This window comes from Helianthus annuus, chromosome 1, assembly GCF_002127325.2.
Source record: "Helianthus annuus cultivar XRQ/B chromosome 1, HanXRQr2.0-SUNRISE, whole genome shotgun sequence".
Classification (NCBI taxonomy): domain Eukaryota; kingdom Viridiplantae; phylum Streptophyta; class Magnoliopsida; order Asterales; family Asteraceae; genus Helianthus; species Helianthus annuus.
The window spans coordinates 6,224,953-6,245,723 of NC_035433.2; the positions used below are offsets into that span (position 1 = coordinate 6,224,953).

General features: G+C 34.4%; 2 protein-coding genes across 10 annotated transcripts; both read right to left on the minus strand.

The window, feature by feature from the left end:
- Positions 1–619: 619 nt before the first annotated feature.
- LOC110943336 (probable glutathione peroxidase 4) lies at positions 620–4,690 on the minus strand. Its single transcript, XM_022185087.2, has 6 exons — positions 4,453–4,690; positions 4,265–4,341; positions 3,108–3,169; positions 2,085–2,203; positions 1,661–1,828; positions 620–884 (listed from the first exon to the last, which is right to left on the minus strand). The coding sequence occupies exons 1-6, from the start codon at positions 4,504–4,506 to the stop codon at positions 852–854; spliced, it is 513 nt and encodes a 170-aa protein (XP_022040779.1). The 5' UTR covers positions 4,507–4,690; the 3' UTR covers positions 620–851.
- Positions 4,691–7,624: 2,934 nt separating this feature from the next.
- On the minus strand, positions 7,625–14,740 carry LOC110943341. 9 transcript variants are annotated; one of them, XM_035978075.1, is made up of 12 exons: positions 14,365–14,740; positions 12,170–12,190; positions 11,860–11,931; positions 10,056–10,076; positions 9,819–9,861; positions 9,642–9,668; positions 9,035–9,431; positions 8,479–8,586; positions 8,318–8,384; positions 8,158–8,226; positions 8,008–8,064; positions 7,625–7,900 (listed from the first exon to the last, which is right to left on the minus strand). In XM_035978075.1, the coding sequence occupies exons 7-12, from the start codon at positions 9,091–9,093 to the stop codon at positions 7,640–7,642; spliced, it is 621 nt and encodes a 206-aa protein (XP_035833968.1). In that variant the 5' UTR covers positions 9,094–9,431; positions 9,642–9,668; positions 9,819–9,861; positions 10,056–10,076; positions 11,860–11,931; positions 12,170–12,190; positions 14,365–14,740; the 3' UTR covers positions 7,625–7,639. The 9 variants fall into 9 exon arrangements, with proteins under 9 accessions (XP_035833968.1, XP_035833971.1, XP_035833952.1 ...); XM_035978078.1 differs by lacking the exon at positions 10,056–10,076 and adding an exon at positions 11,407–11,414; XM_035978059.1 differs by lacking the exon at positions 10,056–10,076 and adding an exon at positions 12,059–12,086.
- Positions 14,741–20,771: the final 6,031 nt, after the last annotated feature.

Here is a 20,771-nt window from a genome sequence, read left to right on the forward strand (position 1 = left end):
TCAACCCTATCTGAACCGTTTGTTAGTGTGGACGCACTTTAGGTATATCGGGTTTTATATACATCAACACCGGTTAAAACCTGGTTTCAAAAACCAAGTTTGACTTTATTTGACCCAGCCCGACCCGTTTTCAACGAAAGTGGTTTTTGTTTTGCTATTTGGGGGATTTACTGGGTATGGTTATAGTATGCTAGCTTCCAGACAGAAGATGGGATACATATTCGTTATGAACGGTGGAGCTATTACTTGGAAGAGTTCCAAGCAGCGCGTGGGCGCTTGGGTCTCGGGTTCTAACCTTGCTTCCGCCAATTTACCGCTATAACCTCTAAAGGCTCGCTGCCTAACATAGGCTGTGATTAACGAGTTCTCATGGTTACCAAAAATAAAAAAATAAATACCAACTTTGACTCTCTGTTTCGACACCTATGAAACGATCGGTGGCGAAGTATGAGATTTCCGACGGGGGGTCGAAAACGTATATACCCAAAAAAATTCTATACGAAAACCACATATATTACACTACTGAGCGAGAAACCCCCCCCCCCCCCCCCCCCCCCCTAATAGTTGCGCCCCTGGAAACGATGAATATTCACAAGCTTTGTCTTCTGCTTTCACGTTGTTAAACAACCAACATAATTATAATAAATAAATAAGAACAATACAACCGAAATCATCCTTAGAAACCGCACATATCAAACCAATATCTTTAACTCTCAAGCATCACGGTTCACCTTTACACAGCTATGCTATACCACTAAAAAGCACGTTTCTGTAGACGGGTCTCGTACTGATATGATTGTAGGGATCTTGCTTACCTTCACTTTTAAGAGAACTTGACTAGTTCATTGATCTCACTGAGCGTTCAACGCCTTTTGAATATCACCCTGTAATGAAATTAATGAGGCTAGAACCGTTACCGATTAAATTTTTGTACAAATTGACTTGACCCAAAACATCTATTTTTGTAAAATATATACTGAACTTTGGACAACTTTTGACCCGTTTCCCTTTAAGCTATTTTTTAATATTTATCTGCAAATTTACTTGTTAGTTAGTCAAAACATTTTAATATTTATCTGTAAATTTACTTGTTAGTTAGTCAAAACATTAAACCCGAATCGGCCCATTTTTAAGTAACTGCCAAATTTGATCGGAGAAGAAACAAAAAGAGTAAAGTACACGGATGGTCCCTGCAGCTTACCAAAATTTTGGATTTTGTCCCTGGTTTTTAAAAAATGCACGGATGGTCCTTGTGGTTTGTATTTTGTAACGCATTTAGTCCCCGGCAAACAAATCTAAAGGTTTTAGCAGGTCCAATTTAGGAACTAAATGCGTTACAAAGTGCAAACCACAGGGACCATCCATGTACTTTCGGAAAAACCTAGGGACGAAACGCGTTACAAAGTGCAAACCGCAGGGACCATCCATGTACTTTCGGAAAAACCTAGGGACGAAACGCGTTACAAAGTGCAAACCGCAGGGACCATCCGTGTACTTTCGGAAAAACCTGGGGACTAAAGGCGTTACAAAGTGCAAACCACAGGACCATCCATGTACTTTTGGAAAACTAGGGAACAAATCCAAAATTTTGGTAAACCACAGGGATCATTCGGATACATTACTCAAACAAAAAATAAAAAAGGGGGGGGGGACAAGTTACCTCGATTGATAACGGTGAAGTAGATGTTCCATAACGACCTATGACTTGGCCTTCTTTATCCACAAGAAACTTTGTGAAGTTCCATTTGATTCTAGACCCGCAGAACCCTCCTTTTTTGGCTTTAAGAAAGTTGTACAAAGGCGCTGCCTTAGGCCCGTTGACACGAATCTTCAAAAAAACCAAACGAAGATAAACAATTTGACCGTTTTGAAAGTCAAACATGCCATGGTTCCATAGTTGATCATGCATACACGCACAAGAGAACGCATAATAAGATTTTTGGTACTCGAAAGATCCACAATTCTCCTATGAAAATGGTCTTGCAAACCAACCGATTGTTTTTACATTTCAGATCTCTTTGTAGGTGTTTCGGATGATGTGCTTTATATGGCTGAAGTAACATAGAATTTTATCGAATACTAACCTTTTGGAAGATGGGATATTCAGCGTTAAACCTCGAACATGCAAATTCTTCCACCTTTTCACTTGCTTCAGGTTCTTGGTACAAGAATTGATTGCATGGAAATGCCAGGATCTCGAAACCTGATGATTGTTACTAGAACATGTTACTATAGATATATATATATTTTTTTTTACTATAAGCATAACAAATTTGTGAAGCTACAACTGTCATAGCAATAATTTTATCATATGGGCATGTACTATAATGATGAATTTTAATTTTTTGTATTCTTTTGACAATACAATTCTATGCAGTTAGTACAGTAAAATAACGGATATCGGTCAAGGACCGATATTTCAGATATAGGTTATCGCGGTGGGACATCGGTAATTTTAATATCATGCAGAATTTATATACACAGCAATTTATAATTAACAATTCAGTGATATATCGGTGATTTCGGTCAAATATCGCCGATAATATTGGTACTGATATTCTACTAGAGGACCGATAAATCACCGATATTAACTGCATAGGTAATTATGTAAAACTGTTTCTAATTTCCAAATTTAGAAACCGATGTTTTAGGGCTTTTGATCAGAACGAGGATGCGAGTCGATTGACGTAAAATTTACCTCGAAACAGTGCTCAAAACGATGAAAACGGTGCTTCAATTTGGGTGTTTAAACTTTCAATTAACAAAAATCAAGCCGTTTGGAGCACCGTTTCAAGGTAAGTCTTACATCAATCAACTCGTATCCTCGTTCTGATCAAAAGCCCTAAAACATTGGTTTGTAATTTGGAAAAAAAAACTTAACTCCGTTTAGTTATTTTTTACGGCGGACCATTATACAAACAAAATGAAAAAGATTAGACCACGGTCAGGAATAAACTCAGTTGGGGTTATTATTGTCCAAAAAACAGCCCGTTCGGATTATTTAAATCCGGTTTGCCTTTAATTAATTAATTCATTATCACCAAAATTAGTAAAAAAAATCACTAACATTTAGTGAAGATGTAAAGCTTTGACAAGTGAAATCATACCTTTATCTCTATACTTCACATGAAGCTCAGCCATTTTCGGGTAATTCGAGTTTGTAAACCCACTAATCCAACCCAACAAAACAATAAACAAACAATTAGAACAAAACACAAAACAATCACACATAAACCCATGGTTTTAAAAACCGGTTTAAACCAACCGGATGCCGGAAGCTTGCCTGGCTCGAATCACACCGGTAAACTAAGGGAACGGCAAAGAAGCTGTACCACCGGTAAATTGGGTTATACCAGTACCAAGGTTAAAATTTGGACTTTTAATCTTTTATGGGCCCAAAAAGGTGACGATTTACATTCTTAGTTAAACCTAGCGCCCACAATCCACATCAATCAAAATTCATCCACAATTCACATCGAACATTGGGTTATTTATTTATTATGGATTAGCTTTTGGAATATTTTTTAGGCAAATTGGATTTAAATAATCCCAACTTTCTCAATTTGGCCGATAATAATCTCAACTCAGTTATTTGCCGATAATAATCCGAACTGGTCCACTTTTGGTCGATAATAGTCTGCCGTTAAAAATAGCTTAACGGAGTTAAGTTTTTTCCGATAACCAATGTTTTAGGGATTTTAATCAGAACAGGGATACGAGTCGATTTATGTAAAACTTACCTCGAAACGGTGCTCCAAACGGCTTGATTTTTGTTAATTGGAAGTTTTGACACCCGAATTGAAGCACCGTTTTCGTCGTTTTGGACAATATTTCGAGGTAAATTTTACATCAATTAACTTGTATCCACGTTCTAATCAAAAGCCCTAAAACATCGGTTTGTAATTCGGAAAAAAACTTAACTCCGTTAAGCTATTTTTAACGCAGACTATTATCGGCCAAAAGTGGACCGGTTCGGATTATTATCAGCAAACAACTGAGTTGGGATTATTATCGGTTAGGATTACTTAAATCCAATTTGCCTATTTTTTTATGATGGGATGATGTACTTTGGATTATTTTTTGAGTTGAAATCGTATTTCATGGATTTACAGGGTTAATTAGTCAATCCGGTTCAACCGATTGAACCATGAGCCTAACCCACCCAGTATGATTTAAAAACCGGTTTTTAAAACATTGCATAAACCCAAATCCCAAAAAACCAAAAAAACCAAAAAACAAGACACAGAACAGAAACAGAAACAACCATTTGGAAGCAACATTAACAATCAAAACAACTTTTCCTTTGTAGATACTCAGATCCACATCCTTCCCTTTGGCATCCTGCACTCAAAATTCAATCAAATAATCCCTCAAAACAAAACAAAACTCAATATTCAAAACTATAAATATAAATATATAAATATTATAAAGATGTAAAAATAATAATACCACCTTGACAGTGAACTCATGGATTGAGTTTTCAGGAACAGATGGAGCTGCACCCATTTGAGATGTTACCGTTAAAGTTAACGGAAGTGATGGTGAAGAGGGTGGGTTTTTTAGATTGAATTAGACAGGTGCACGGGAATGAAGGGAAGGTGGTTGAAATGGCCAGCAAATGTCTTCTGGGAATTGATTGCAATATATTGACTTTTCTTCTACTTTTTTTCAACTTTATCTGTTTTATTATGTGAATTAATTGATAAAAGTTTGTTAAAATAATAGTTTTATATTTTACACATTTGTTGAGAAATATTATTTTTTTGTAATCATGAGATATGTGAATTCTAGGTTTTTTTAATATATATTTTACTAGGACTAGCTTTTTTTTAAGCTAGTTTAGGTGCTCCGAGCTTCGCGGCGGAAATTCGATTGGTATCGTTTCACTCCTTTAAAGTAACGACACTTGTCATGTAATCGAAAGAAAAACCCAAGGCTAGAGTATTTTTGGATCAAAGGAATAAAAAAGATAAACAAATAAATAAAAAAACACCTTCTTAGGGGAGGAGGGGTGGTCACTAGTGATAGAATTCTATCACTCCTAATATCCAATCAACTCATGTCATGTCATCACCAATATTCTATCACTAGTTATAGAAATGTAGTGAGGTGGTCACTAGTGATAGAATTCTATCACTCCCAAATTTTTATAATTTTTATTTTAAAATTAAGCTGCCACATGCTCCCCCTGCATGCCTTCTATTTGGCCACGAACACCCATACCATCCTCGTCACCATTTTCTTCCATTCTCTCTCCTATATATCTAAAAATGTGCAACGTTTTCAACGCGTGATATACACAACGCGTTACGGTTTACACGCGTTATAAACAAGGCGGCGACGGTGTCCGTTTTCATTCCACGCGTGATGGGGTGGCCATCACGGACCACCCCGCCTCCCCTTATACCTAAATATAAAAAATTTCCTATAAAATTTATCTAGACTTAGATAAAGAAAATAAAGTAACTTTAAGATTTGAGATTTAGAATTAGAAAAATGTAAAGAATACAAATTTAATAGATCAAAATAATGTAACTATTTAACTGTAAGTTGAGGGTTGTAAGAAGATAATAGTGAGTTTGGTAAATCTGGAACACAAAAAAAAAGAATAAAGTAACACAGTCTAAAAGATATGGCAAGAAGTGTAATTAGTATTCAAATTTTGTCTACTATTCATAAGATCCTTCATCAACTCTTATATTATAGAACTAGGTTATAACCTGTGAATACTCACGGGTTGTTAATCTATCTTTCTAAACAAATAAATATATACATATATATTAATAATGATAAATTGTATGATGAATAGGGTGTATGAATAAATGATAAAACGGTCTGTGGCTGATTATATGAATGGATATCATAACAAAAACTGCATTGTAAGTCGAAACAATTATCGATAAAGTTTGAACAGTGAATAATGTGAAAATTGTGTTATCCATTAAAAGAAACACTAATAGTAAACTAACATATGATAAGATGTAATAACTTAAAATTCAAAACCATTAAACATTGTTAAAAACTATTAACGATAACAAAGTAAATGTATATCATATGAAAACCAATTATCGAAAACCTAAATGTAAAACAACTAATCAGTACTCCTTTTTGGAGGTACAACGAATTCAACATTCAAGACTTGATGAGTTTCATCAAAAGAAACGTGAACCGTATCACCCTCATTAATGCGAGCACGTTTCATGAATCTCGACCATTTGCATAACGCATAACGAAAACCTTCTCCTCTCTTTTCACGTCTGGTACGATTGGTAAACTCCTCTTGCTCAGTCAAATGCAGAAGTCTGGCGGTCATAGGTTTTAAATCAGAATCAAGTTTAGCCATCCTTGAAACATTATCAGGCAGCCGCTGTATTGTTTTTAAAATAAAATTAATAAGAAGAAGAATATAAAAATAACAATGTACTTTTATGTGAATAAAACAATGTAAGTTTTAATATAAGTAGTTCCAAGAATAATATTAAAACTTACAAAATCTTTAGAAGCCGTAGGAACAAACTTATAAACACGACCATCTTCTTGTTCATCAATAGCTGGCTCTTCAACTGCATCAATAGGTGCAACTACATGCGGAAAATCACATATAACATTTATCAGAATAACAATATAGTAATTTTATATATAAAAAAGCAAGCAAATGTATAGTTACCTCATCAACATCTACATCAGCAAAATTAATTTCAACACCATTTTTTCCAAGAATTTTTAAATAGAAATAATTTCCAAAACCTCTTGTGCTACTGATTTTCGTTAGGAATAGGCATTGGTGAGAATCTATGCAAGCTGGATCCATTACGAATAAGAGAGTTTTCGATTTTAGACAACGTTATATTCTTTAAACGTTCATCTGAAACAACCAATCATGAGTCTTTTGTGCTACTGATTTTATGTATCTTTTTTTGGACATGCATGTTCTCCTCTTATCATGTTCAATTTTCGTCGTTGGTAGTTTAAGCTTGAAAACAATTAGTGGTATATTATCATGACATATACCATATTTTTGAATATAACTAACAGTGGTATCGACTATAAATGCTTGTTGATTATCGATGTTTAAATATATATATTTACAAATTAAGATGTGGTTGTTTATATGTGATTTGCATTTATTATATAAGTTCTAACTCATATTTACTAAAAATTTAATGTAACCTTAAATCTTGAAGTAAATAGTAAAGATGAATTCCATAAAAAAATCAATGAAGAAAAAAGAAAAGTTGGAAATTAATATTAAAATATTGAAAGTATAAATTTCAGAATATCTCTTTGTAGACTACATTGGTAATTTTATTAGTAATGTTCCCATCACTGTCTAAATATTAACATCTTTAAGCCATCCATACTCTTGAATCTTGAAAGCGTCAAATAAATATTAACATCAACTAAAAAGTGTTGACTTTACAAAATTAACTATTATTTGCAATTATTAAAAATTCGATATCTATATTATAAAAGAATGAAAATTACCGTAATTTGAAATTTTTTAAGATTCTATATATAAAGATTATAATCAAATAAAACATACAACATTCATCAAAATTATTAGTCTACCAAATTTGGTTTCCATATTAGCTAAAATTGATTGTAAATTAGTAAACAAATCAATTTAAGTATGATACTTTTATATTATATAACAACATAAGTTCAAATACTGTTTAACACCTTTTTTTTTTTTTTTTTTTTTTTGAAAAAAACGATATAAATATTCCCAAAATCTATATATGTATTGTTTCCTTATTGGTTTGAGATAGATGAAATTTTTCCTCGAAACGTTTAAACGCGTACGATAGGCGATATGAGAATTCTTGGACAACTCGTGTAAACGAAATTTATTCTTTGGTATCAAGAACTTATCGAGATCCATATCAAACTTGCTTTTGACCTAAAAAAAAGAAAAAAAATATGATAAAGTAAAACACATAATATGATAAAAAATACAATGTACATATTGAAAAAAAATATTAAATTATGTTATTAGTTCATATAAACCTTTGGATAAACAGTTTCATCACCACAGACAACCTTTGACTTCTCTTTCGTGTCCAACTACACAACAGTGAATAAGAAACATATAAATATAACATGAAGTAACTAATAGCGCCTATATAATATATAAACAAACTTATAAAAAAATATTACATGACATTGAGAGGTAGCAGACGGAGTCTCTTTCAAAGTATCATTCTTTGTATTCCAACAATCATTGAACTACATAAAAGAAAATAGTAGCACAATTTAATAGTGTACTTATCTAATAGATATAATAAGATCTGTTAATAATTTGAACGCATACACTTACCAGCTTCTTAGCATCTTCCATCTCAATTAGAGCAGCTATGTCGATCAAACTTGTAGTCGTCAGTATCCTAAAAAATGACATCATAAATATAAAAATATAAGAATAAAACAATGTACTGGTTGTTAAAGTTTGTTAACATATATTAAAACATAGTTACATACATTAAATATAGACTCAAAATTTGGAAGTTGAAAGTCACCAACACTATCCCCAGCAACACCTTCTTCAACATGACTTTCGGTAGTCTGTGGCTTCTCCTTGTGTTTCGACTACAGATAAAAAGTCCACATTAGTAACAATGTTAAATAAAGTTCAACTAATAAGATCGTATCAATCAACTTTAACAACGAAGGAGCGTTGTTTTTAGGATCCATAACTACAAAGGAAGTAAGCAATGTTTTTAAAAAATATAACGGTAATCTATTTATAGAAACAATATCTATTTACAGAAACCGAATAATAATTCCGAATACATAAAATTAAACTTAAAACAGTAATTTGTTTATAGAAACAAAAAAAAAACTTTAAAAGGAAATTAAAGGTATCCTTAAAGAATTAACAACTAACTAAATAGAAAAAAAATACAATTGATAAAACAAACCATATGAACTTCAAAAGATAATCACATAAACTTTCAAAATAAAGCATAAAGACAAAACTTAAAACCAAAGACTATAGATATCAATAAACAAACAACACCAAGAAAATTGAACTAACCTGTTTTGGTTGACGAACACTCCGAGTTCGATTGTCACAAAAGATTGAGGGTTTACCATGAGAAAAAACCATAAATCATTCAGAACATATATTATTAATTTTTGAAAAAAAAAAACGAACAGAAACGATAAAATCAACTAATAAGTGGCGCCGAACCGGATGTGATTTCATTTCAAGAAAGATGACCACTTGGTAAAACCATACCTGTAACCATCACCAGACTTCTCGGCTCTTGTTTTCATAAGGTATTTCATATGAATCGAAACAAAAAAAATAAAAGCTTAAATAAATTATTGTCTGTTGAAAAAATGAAAACCAAAGAAACATACCAACAATATAAGATCATCTTCATCAATCAACTTTAAAAACGAAGGAGCGTTGTTTTTAGAATCCATAACTGCAAAGGAAGTAAGCAATTTTAAAAAAAAAATATATAACGGTAACCTATTTATAAAAACAATGTCTAATTAAAGAAACATGTTTAAAAAGAAATTAAAGTTATCTTTATACCTATTTAAAAATAATTATGCATAAACAGAAATTCAATAACAAATAATAAAGACTATACATATCAAATAACAAACAATATCAACAACATATAACTAACCTGTTTTGGTAGACGAACAATCCGAGTCTGAATTTCAAAAAAGATTGAGGGTTCACCATGGGAAAATACAAACCATAAATCAATCAAAATATATTAATAAGTAAAATTTTTTTTAATGAACATAAGGGATAAAATTACATATTAAAAACTTAAAAAAAAACAACTATAACACTTAACTAATCTCTTTTGTTTGACGAGTTATCGGAGTCCGAAATCAGATCTACAGAAATCAGAATAAAGAAAAAGTTATTACAAATCAGAACAAAGAAAAAGTTATTAGAAATACAAAGAAAGAAAAACATAAAGTTTGATCGGATCTACAGAAATCAAAACAAACAAAAAGTTATTAGAAATCGAAAGAATATTTATAAAATGAACTTTATATACAATCGAATAACATAAAGAACAACATACCTTTAATTTCTTTGATCCGATCTACAGAAATCAGAACAAAAATGGTTTTTAAATGTATATATAAAATATAAAATGATAAAAATTACGGCAATTTCAAATGTATATCTATAAGATTATACATATTAAGTTTATAATCAAATTAAACATAAAAGATACATTAAAATTATTAGTCTACAAAAATTAGATTCCATATTACCTAAAAATGAATGTAAATTAGTAAACAAATCAATTTAAGTATCATACTTTTATATTATATAACAACATGATTTCAAATAATGTTTAACATATTTTTGTTTAAAAATCGATAGAAAAGATCACAAAATCTATATATATAAATCAATTATTACTGTTTCCTTTTTGGTTTGACATAGATGAAATTTTCAAAAAATATATTATGTAAATAAAATAATACAAATTTAAAAAACCTAATTCAAAATAAAAATAGATTAAATAAATCAATTAACATTATTTCAGTATCGGTTTGGAATAGGTGCAGAAATGGTATATGACATGTTAACTGCTACTTTATGAAGTTTAATTAACATGTAATAATTTATTTTTAAAAAATAACAAATCAATAGTGAAGATACTCTTTATAAGATTAAAAATACATAGAACAGAATTATTGGTATCGTACAAATATATTTAGAGGTTCGGATGGTTGATTCTAGGAATCAATGTCATAACCAAAACAACTTTTTGATGTGGAAATAAAGAAGACAAATATTAAAAGGAATGTAATACCAAAATGGTATTATGCATTCAAACCAACACTAATATTAAAAACAAAGAAGCGTTGTTTATAGAATCCATAACTGCAAAGGAAATAAGGAATTTTCTAAAAAAATATAACGGTAACTTATTTATAGAAACAATGTCTAATTACAGAAACCGAGTTATAATTGAGAATACAAAAATTAACCTTAAAAATAGTAATGTGTTTATGGAAACAAAAACATCTTTAGAAAGAAATTAAAGGTATCTTTAAACCTAAAAAGAAAAACTCATAACTGACAAAACTAACAATATGAACTTCAAAAGATAATGAGTTAATGACATAAAGTTTCAAAATTATGCCTAAACAGAAAATTTAATAAGAAATAAAAAATAAGAAAGGGTATACATATCAAAAAACAAACAATACCAACAACATTTAACTAACCTATTTTGGTAGACGAACATTCCGAGTGCGAATTTCAAAAAGGATTGAGGGTTCACCATGGGAAAATACAAACAATAAATCATTCAGAACAAATACTACTAATTTAAAAAAATAGTGACACAAAATTTAATAAGAAATAAGAAAGACTATACATCAAAAAACAAACAATACCAACAACATTTAACTAACCTGTTTTGCTAGACGAACATTCCGAATACGAATTTCACAAAAGATTGACGGTTAACCATGGGAAAATACAAACCATAAATCATTCAGAACATATATTACTAATTTAAAAAAAAATTACTGAACAGAAAGGATAAAATTAAATATTACAAACTTAAAAAAGATTTAAAAAAATATAAAATTTAACTAAACTCTTTTCTTTGAGGAATTATCGGAGTCCGATTTTTATCACAGATTACGGATTCACATGAAAAAATAAACCAAAAAACCAATCTTCAGACTAAAAAACTTCACATCAAACAATAACCTAATAGATTATGTAACACATAGATCTAGACGATTACAACCAAATTAAACCTAATCAATAACCAAAAACGATAAGATTCGCAATCAAAGAGCTAATAAGCCTAAATTCGTAAATACAAAATATATGTGATATTGAAAGGAAAAGATTACCAGTAATCAAATCTTGATAGACCAACATGGTGATGTTTCTGGAAAACGGTGGAAACAAAGAGAGCATCGAATCTACAAAAAAAAAATAAGAACAATGACAAACTTAGTATCAATCGAATCAGTTTGTAAAAATATATCAACATCTATATAATCGAATAACACAAAGAAACAATATTTAGCTTTGTTTTGGTAGATTTACCTTTGAATTTGATCAAATCTTGATAAATCTAAACATAAAAAACTAAATCAAAAGTTTTTAATAGACAAAAAACGGTGGAAACAAAGAGAGCATCGAATCGGATTAACATACCTGCAACTTATGTTTACGGATCTACAAAAAAAAAAAAATAAGAACAATGACAAACTTAGTATCAATCGAATCAGTTTGTAAAAAAATATCAACATCTATATAATCGAATAACACAAAGAAACAATATTTAGCTTTGTTTTAGTAGATTTACATTTGAATTTGATCAAATCTTGATAAATCTAAACACAAAAAACTAAATCAAAAGTTTTTAATAGACAAAAAAAAAAAAAACCTCAGTTGTCCGACCAAAAGCATTCCACGTTCAGACACCATCAAATGAATATAGTCCTTCAAGCCCTAGGATATCTGATGGAATTGTGTAGAGGAAGAAAGCTTTCAAAAAATATAAGCTTCAAGCCCTAGGAGATCTGATGGAATTGTGTAGAGGAAGAAAGCTTTCAAAAAATTTAAGGGATCCAAATCAAACTGATCCGACCCGGACTTTATTCGGATCCAGCGTCCATTTGTGAAGCAATTAGTTAATTTAGAATTCTTTTATCAATTCCCTCCTAAACTCAACAAAAAAACTTGCCACATCAGCAAAAATGGCCAAAACCAAATGCCACATAGCCCACATCACATCTCATTTATATATATAGAGAGATAAATTTTATTACTAAGATATTGTAGTATCAAGAGGATATTTTTGATGGTAAATTCGGTTTTTATAACGTACTGAATTGGGCTTAGAGACGGTTTAAACGGGTGTATTAGAAGGTTCAACCGCCGGTTTGAACCGGTTTTTAAAACATTGGTAGGATGCGGTTGCGGTTAGGGCCGACTTAGGACAAGGGCAGGGTGAGCGACTGGCAGTATCGAATCTAAAAGAAAAGTTGAGAGTTGTACGGCCTAAAAGGTTTTTATTTAGAGTAGCTGATACATAAAAAGATGAAATAAAACTTTGCACTAAAAATGCAGTTTGCCAAAAAAAATTGAAGGATACCCCTCAACCTGTTAACGAGTGCCATTCCCTTGCCCCTTTAAAACCCAACACACCCATGTAAAGTAGGTTCAAGACTTGTTGAAGGTAGTTTTCTTTTATATATTTTGTTTTCTAAAATTTCATAGATGGTCCTTAAGGGTTGGTTCATTTCATTTTCAATGTTTAAGGTTTTTTCCCACAAAACTAATTAAAAAAGTAAATGTTCAAATATAAAATCCAATAATCTTTTAAAGTCTCTATTTAAGCCTATGACATTATAGCTTAGACATCTTAGGAGTAAGATAAGGCTTAGGGCATACGGAGTAGAGTCGGTAAACTTCTTGTTTACCGATCGGTGACCAATGCCAAGGAGTTTACCGAATTTGGGGGTGAAATCGGTGAAGGTTCACCGACTCGGTGAAGAGAGGGAAAGGGGGAGAGAAAGGGTATGTGGTGTGGTCCATTTCTTCTCAACCAATCACATATTTTTCTTTTAAAAAAATAGTTTACCTAAACCGCATTAGGTAAACCACTGTCAGCGTTTTTTAGCATTAGGTAAACAATTGACATGACGCTATGTGATTGAGTGATTTGGGAGTTTACCTATTCAAAGTGTCTAACCACTCCCTACACCCTTAGAGACTATTAGGTTTTGCGTTCATTTCCACAAGAGGGTTTTTTCCCAGATTTATTGTGTTTCCTCCTGAATTGATGTATATGCATTATTGACTAGTGGAGATGGATATGATCGGGTGGTTCCGATGGTGGCATGATAATACTCTAGTGGTCCGTCAATGATCCAAATTTTTCGTTAAAAATAGCTTTTTTTAACGGCAACTTTCTTTAACCTGTCGTCTGTGGGACATGAACCCAAAATCTCACTCTCTCAATGTGTTTAAAGGCTTTGCCTTTGCCAATGGACATCTACCCTATTGGTGTTAAAAAAATTTATATAAATAGTTCATCTAGAAACAATAGTTATTTTGATTATTAATAATTAAAAAAATTGCTGAGGCAAGAATAATTATATAGTTGTTTTAATTGGATTTATCTAGAAACTATATAATTTTTAAACTGTGTAATCATATTTTACTTTTGCTCTGTCTTGCAATAAATTGGTTAGACTTATACAACTATTTTATAGCCTGATCTTTAAATATATCGCCAAGCTGTAATATGCTGAATGATACAACATACAGTATGAAACATATCTTTCTTGATTTTTTCTTAAACTTCTTAAACAAAAATATTAAATTATAGTTCGATTATTTACCTGTCGGGTGATTTGGTCCACCTAATAAAGCGTCAGCCCTCTCCTCTCCCGGCAGACATGGACGGCCGGCGGAACGGTGTTTCTACGAAGTTTTTTGTGTCAAGGCTACCAGAGAAGTGCAGCTCTAAGGACGTCGAGGAAGCTTTAGGTACATTCGGGTCTATTCAGGGGGTTTATATTGCGAAGAAAAGAGATAAAAACGGATACCGTTTCGGCTTTGCAAGTTTCTTAGGGGTGAAGGATGCGACAGAGCTAGAGAAACAGATGAGAAATGTCTGGATCGGAAGTTACAGGTTGTTTATTAACGTTGCCAGGTTCGCAAGGGATAATGACGCGGGGCGTGTTAACAAGGATCTTGAGGGGAAAAGTAAAGAGCAGAAAGGTAAAGAACAGAAAGAGAGACCTTTTCTTTTCAATAATCTTGAAGGTTGCTGGGGCAGCTCGGCTAGTAACATGGGGTCGTCGTACGCCGACATGGTATCCGGCAAGTCTATAGGCGCGGGCGGTACTAAGGAGGTGACGGTTTCGGAGTATGCTAAGGCTTACGCCGAACTGTATAACAAGGCTATCATTGGTAAGATGAAAGATTTATGGTATCTTAGGAAGCTTGACATTCTGCTCAAGGAAGCAAACTTTGGAAACGCGGTGATTAAGTATATTGGCGGTCTGAACGTTATGGTCGTTTTCCAGTCGCCTTTCGAGGCCGACAGTTTTCGAGCTAGTTCTGCAGGGTTTGGATGGTTCGTTAGTGTAGAGTTATGGATGGGACAGACGATCGCCTTCGAAAGACTAGCATGGCTCAACATTTATGGTGTACCTCTACATTTGTCCGGTAACGAAACCTTTGACTCGGTGGGGAGAGTTTTCGGGAAAATTATTCATGCTTCACAAAGAGAAGCGAAGGATAATATCCTAACGTCGGATTGTGTGTGCGTGTTGACGGACACGGTTAAAAGGATTGAAGAAGAAGTGGTGATTTTTGAGAAAGGAAAACGGTTCAGAATTTGGATCGAAGAAGAAAGGGGGGCATGGATACCGGACTCGGTCGACAATCAGGATGTGGGTTCGGAAGATAGTGACGGGTGGGATCTCATGTCGGAGTATGATAATCTCAGCAACAAGAAGAAGACGGACTCGCCGGTAAGAGAGCCGACGCCGGAGTGCGGGCAGAACGTGAACGGAGTTCGGTGTCAGGAGGAAGCGGCTCCCGTTAATGGTACAGACAAGGCTGTCGATGCGTACCGTGAGTATGTGGTTGATCAGGTGGACGAGTTACCGGTCCCGGAGGTGCCGGAGATGCAACCGCGGGGCGGTCAGGGTACGGTGGATCTTTCCGGTACCGGTGAAGGGAGGTCCTCGACGGTTTCAGGGGAAGTTGGTCAGTCGGTAGCATTTAATGGGGAAGGAGTTAATGAGGAAGGAGTTCCAAGATATGTTAACAGCTATGAGGGAGGAGAGAATCGAATGGGGGCTGGCTTGATATTTACAAAAAATGTGGAAAAAGAACAAGAATTTAATAAGGGGGGGCAAAGGAAAGAGAATGAGTATATAGGCGTTGGGAATTGGGGATCTACGAAGAAGATATTCGAGGTTGACCTAAAATCATTTGGGCCTGTCAAAAAAGTTAAAAAGGGGAGGAAGCCCAATTATAAAAAGACTATAGTAGAGGAAGTTGGTGAGATTATGAGGCCCAGGAAAAGATTGAGAGATGATGATCCGTTCGACTTGAACAAAATAATTGGGATCCAGGAGGAGAGCGAGAATAGTGTTCGTTCAGAAAACAACGACGATATTTTTAGGGGAAATGTTGAAGATTTCGAGAAGCATCAACAGGAGGAACCAAGGGGTTTTAGAAAGGAAAGGGAGGAGGAGGTGGTGAAAGATTTAAATTTAAAACCAACCGAGGAGATGGAGGAAAGCATTGATGAGGAATTACACATAACATCGGTCATGGGAGACGTTCTGGGTGTTGATCTACAGAGACACGAGGAGTTGATTAAAGAAGTGATCAGGGAAGAAGGAATTCAAAATGGAAAAAGATGAATTTTCTTTCTTTAAACATTAGAGGTCTAGGAGAGGGGAAAAAAAACAAAGCGGGGTGGATAAAAAATTTAAAGCGGGAAAATGGTATTGACTTCATCGCGTTGCAAGAAACTCAATTTTGTGACATCTCTGGTATCGAATTCGAGAAATTTTGGGGAGCTGGCAATTTTGAGATGGATCATGTTCCGGCGGCTGGCAGATCTGGAGGGGTGGTTAGCATGTGGGACCCGGGTATTCTCAAGGTACACGACTCTTTTAAACATTCTAATTTTTTATTAACTAGGGGGACTTTAAAAGGTAGCAATCAAGTTATCAATATTGTGAACGTTTACGCTCCTCATAAAGTCCCTCTTAAAAAGGCTCTTTGGGATGATATTGGGGGGGTGATGGGTTGTCACCCAGGATGGTGGGTGATTCTTGGTGATTTTAATGCGGTTCGTTTTCAGGAGGAAAGGAGGAATTCTATTTTCAATAAAAAATGTGCTTCTTTTTTTAATGATTTTATCTCTGAAAATGGGTTAAGAGAGTACGGTATGAAAGGGAGAAAATTTACGTATCTTAAAGATAATGATAATAAACTTAGCAAAATTGATAGAGTGTTGGTGTGTCAAGATTTCTTTATGAAGTGGCCGGTGGCGTGTCTTAGGGCGATGCCGAGAATGTTTTCGGATCATTGCCCTCTGGTTTTGACTTGCTCGGATAAAAACTTTGGTCCTAAGCCGTTCAGATTTTTCAACTCTTGGTTGGAGAGAAAGGACTTCGATGAGGTGGTGCTTAAGGAGATCTCTAATTTTATCGGGGTGGGGGATCCTGACGAAGTGTTATCTCAAAAACTTAAGAAGATCAGGGAAGGACTTAGAATTTGGAGAAAAGAGAACTTAGCTAAGGAAGGGGAAACAGAAATGAAGTTAAAGGAAGAGTTAGAATGCTTGGAAGAGGTGACGGAAGACAGAGAGTTGACAGAAGAGGAGGAGTGGACCAGATCAGAATGCCTTAAAGATCTAAAGGAGCTTGAAGGTTACAAAGTGAAAGATATCAAACAAAGAGCTAGAGCTAGATGGGATTTGGAAGGTGATGAGAACACAAGGTTTTTCCATGGTTACATTAAAAGCAGAAGGGCAGGTAACAATATTCCGGGCCTTATGATTAACGAAGTGTGGACCACTAAACCTTCATTAATAAAAAAAGAGATTATGGGATTCTTCAGAAGAATGTTCGAGGAAAAGATTAGGGATAGACCTAAAATCATTTGCCAGAATGCTAAGCGTCTTTCGGAAGCGGACGCGACTTCTCTGACGATCCCTTTCAGTAAAGAGGAGATAAAACGCGCGGTGTTTGAATGTGGGTCTGACAAAGCTCCTGGTCCGGACGGTTTTAACTTTAATTTCATCAAAAGGTATTGGAATGAATTCGAATCGGATTTCTATAACGTGATGGTATCTTTTTACAGCAAAGGTTCGATAGCAGCAGGATGCAATTCTTCCTTCATAACTCTCATTCCTAAAAACAATGACCCGGTGGGGCTGAGAGAGTATAGACCTATTAACCTGATTGGGGTGATTAGCAAAACTATTTCCAAGGTTTTGGCCAATCGGCTCAAAATGGTTATAGGGTCTATCATCTCGGATAATCAGACGGCTTTTCTTAAAGGGAGATACATTCTCGACAGTCCGTTAATGCTTAACGAGTTAATGGCGTGGATTAAAAAATACAATAAAAAGGCCTTTTTGCTTAAAATTGACTTCGAAAAGGCGTACGACAATGTCTGCTGGAGTTTTCTTTTGGACATTATGGGGCAATTGGGTTTTCCTGATTTATGGTGCAAATGGATTAAAGGGATTCTATCGTCGGCTAGATCCTCGGTTCTTGTTAATGGGTCCCCCACCTTTGATTTCAAATGCTCCAAAGGGGTCAGACAGGGCGATCCGCTTTCCCCGTTTCTGTTTCTTTTGGTTATGGAAGCTCTGTCTAACATGTTGTGTAAAGCTAGGATGGAAGGTCTTCTCAAAGGTATTCAAACCCCCAATAACGGTCCGGTAATCTCCCACCTTTTTTATGCTGATGATGCTCTGGTGTTGGGGGAGTGGGATAGGGTAAATGTTAAGAATGTGGCGAGATGTTTGAGAATTTTTTACTTATGCTCGGGCTTAAGAATTAATCTTCTTAAGTCTAACTTATACGGTTTGGGTGTTGATAGTGGGTCTGTGTCTGATTTGGCTAAAGTGATTGGTTGTAAATCGGATTCTACCCCTCTTACATACTTGGGAATTAAGGTGGGGTCAAATATGAACAGAATCAATAATTGGGCTAATATAATTGAGATTTTTGATAAAAGGCTGTCGTTGTGGAGAGCCAAAACTTTATCTATGGGGGGGAGACTAACTTTGATTAATTCTGTTCTGGAAAGTTTGCCTATTTATTATTTGTCTTTATATAAAGCCCCGGTGGGAGTCTTAAAGGTCCTCGAGGCCAAGATGAGAAAATTCTTATGGGCCGGCTCTGGTAACACTTCTAAAATGAACTGGGTGGCTTGGGATTGGATTACGTGGCCCAAAACAAAAGGTGGTCTGGGTATTAGCAGATTAAAAGAGGTCAATGAAGCCCTTCTTGTCAAATGGGGGTGGAGATATAGATCCGAAAATCATAATATGTGGTGTAAATTGGTGGAAGCGTGTCACTGTAAGTATAATCAAAGGGGCTTCCTTCCTATTAACAGTAATATCTCTGGGTGCTGGAAAAATATTGTGAATCTGATTTCCAAAGTGAAAATTAACGGGAAAGGTTTAAATCATCTTATAAAGGGTAAAGTTGGGAATGGGGTGGACATTCGGTTTTGGATCGACACCTGGGTGGGTGATCTTCCCTTTTGGGAAAGGTGGCCCCGCTTATTTGGCTTGGAGATGTTTAAATTGTGCAGGGTGTCAGAGAGATTGGATAACGGTAGAGGTAATGGTGTTTTGAATTGGCAGTGGTCTAGACAACCTGAATCAGAAGAGGAGCTTGAGGAATGGAAGGAATGCTGCGAGGTGACCAGTATGGTGAGTCTGTCTATAGGAAAGGATGCTTGGCTCTGGAATGGGGATAGTCAGAATGGTTTCTCGGTGAAGGCTGTCAAATCGGCCTTGATCTCGGATAGAGGCAGCGGTCATCCTCCAAATTTTAATTGGTGTAAATGGGTTCCTATTAAATGCAACATTATGAATTGGAGAGGTAATCTGGATAGACTCCCTTCTAGAGTTAATTTAAGAAGAAGGAATGTGGACATACCTTCTACTGTGTGCCCTCTATGTGAAGAGACTGAGGAATCGGTTGAGCATTTGTTCACTGCGTGCTCGATAGCTTTAAGGGTGTGGGCGGCGTTCAGTGATTGGTGCAAAATCCCGCCGCTTTTCCTATTTGAATTTAAAGATATTTTGGATATTCACAAATTCATTAAGTGTAGCAAGAAGGAGGAGAAGATCATCTATGGGTTGGCTTTAATAACGTCTTGGTGCATATGGAAAGAGAGAAATGAAGTGGTTTTTAATCAGAAAAGGTGTAACCCGTTGGACATTATTGGGGAGTTAAAATCTAGAAGTTTCGCGTGGGTTAAAAATAGATCTTCTTGTAAGGATATTAGGTGGAAGGAATGGTGTAAATATCCCATGTATATGTTGTAATTTTCTTGCCCTTTGCCCGTTTGGGTCGGGGGTGCTGTTGTTTGTTTGGCCTTTTGCCCGTTTGGGTCGGAGGTGGTTTTTTAATGAAGTTTAATTTTCAAAAAAAAAAAAAAAAAAAAAAAAATTTACCTGTCTTAAATTATATTATGTTAATAGTATATGTACTTTATTGTATTTTTTGGTACATATTTATGTATTGTTATGATAAAACCTATACGATACACTAGTATGGTTCTTAGGTTAATATATTTGTATTTGATCCGAACCCATTTATACTTCATAAAAAGCTATTGACATTAATTTGTGAAGGCCTTCTCATCTTGATTATTGATCGTTTTCCTTGACCGTTGATCTAAACAACAATTTTCCATTTTCTCTATAACATTCGAACCTATCTTTGTTAATATTAACGTTGTCCACTTTCTTCTTAGCACATTTCTTTTGAAATGCAAGATTGCAAGAAATTATCAACAACTGCACAATCAGTGGCGATTTAGCCATATTTTGTGGGTTCCTAGAGGGGAAAGGACTGATTTTAAGAGAGTGAGCTTCCTAATCTGCTTTTTGAAATCTTTCCTTTTAGTTTGAAAAAAAATAGTGAGAATTAGTGAAAACACTGTATGATTTGAAAAAAAAAAATGTGAGAATCTATCAAAATGAATGCATTAGAAATTTTTTTTGGATCCGTTACTACACACAATTTAC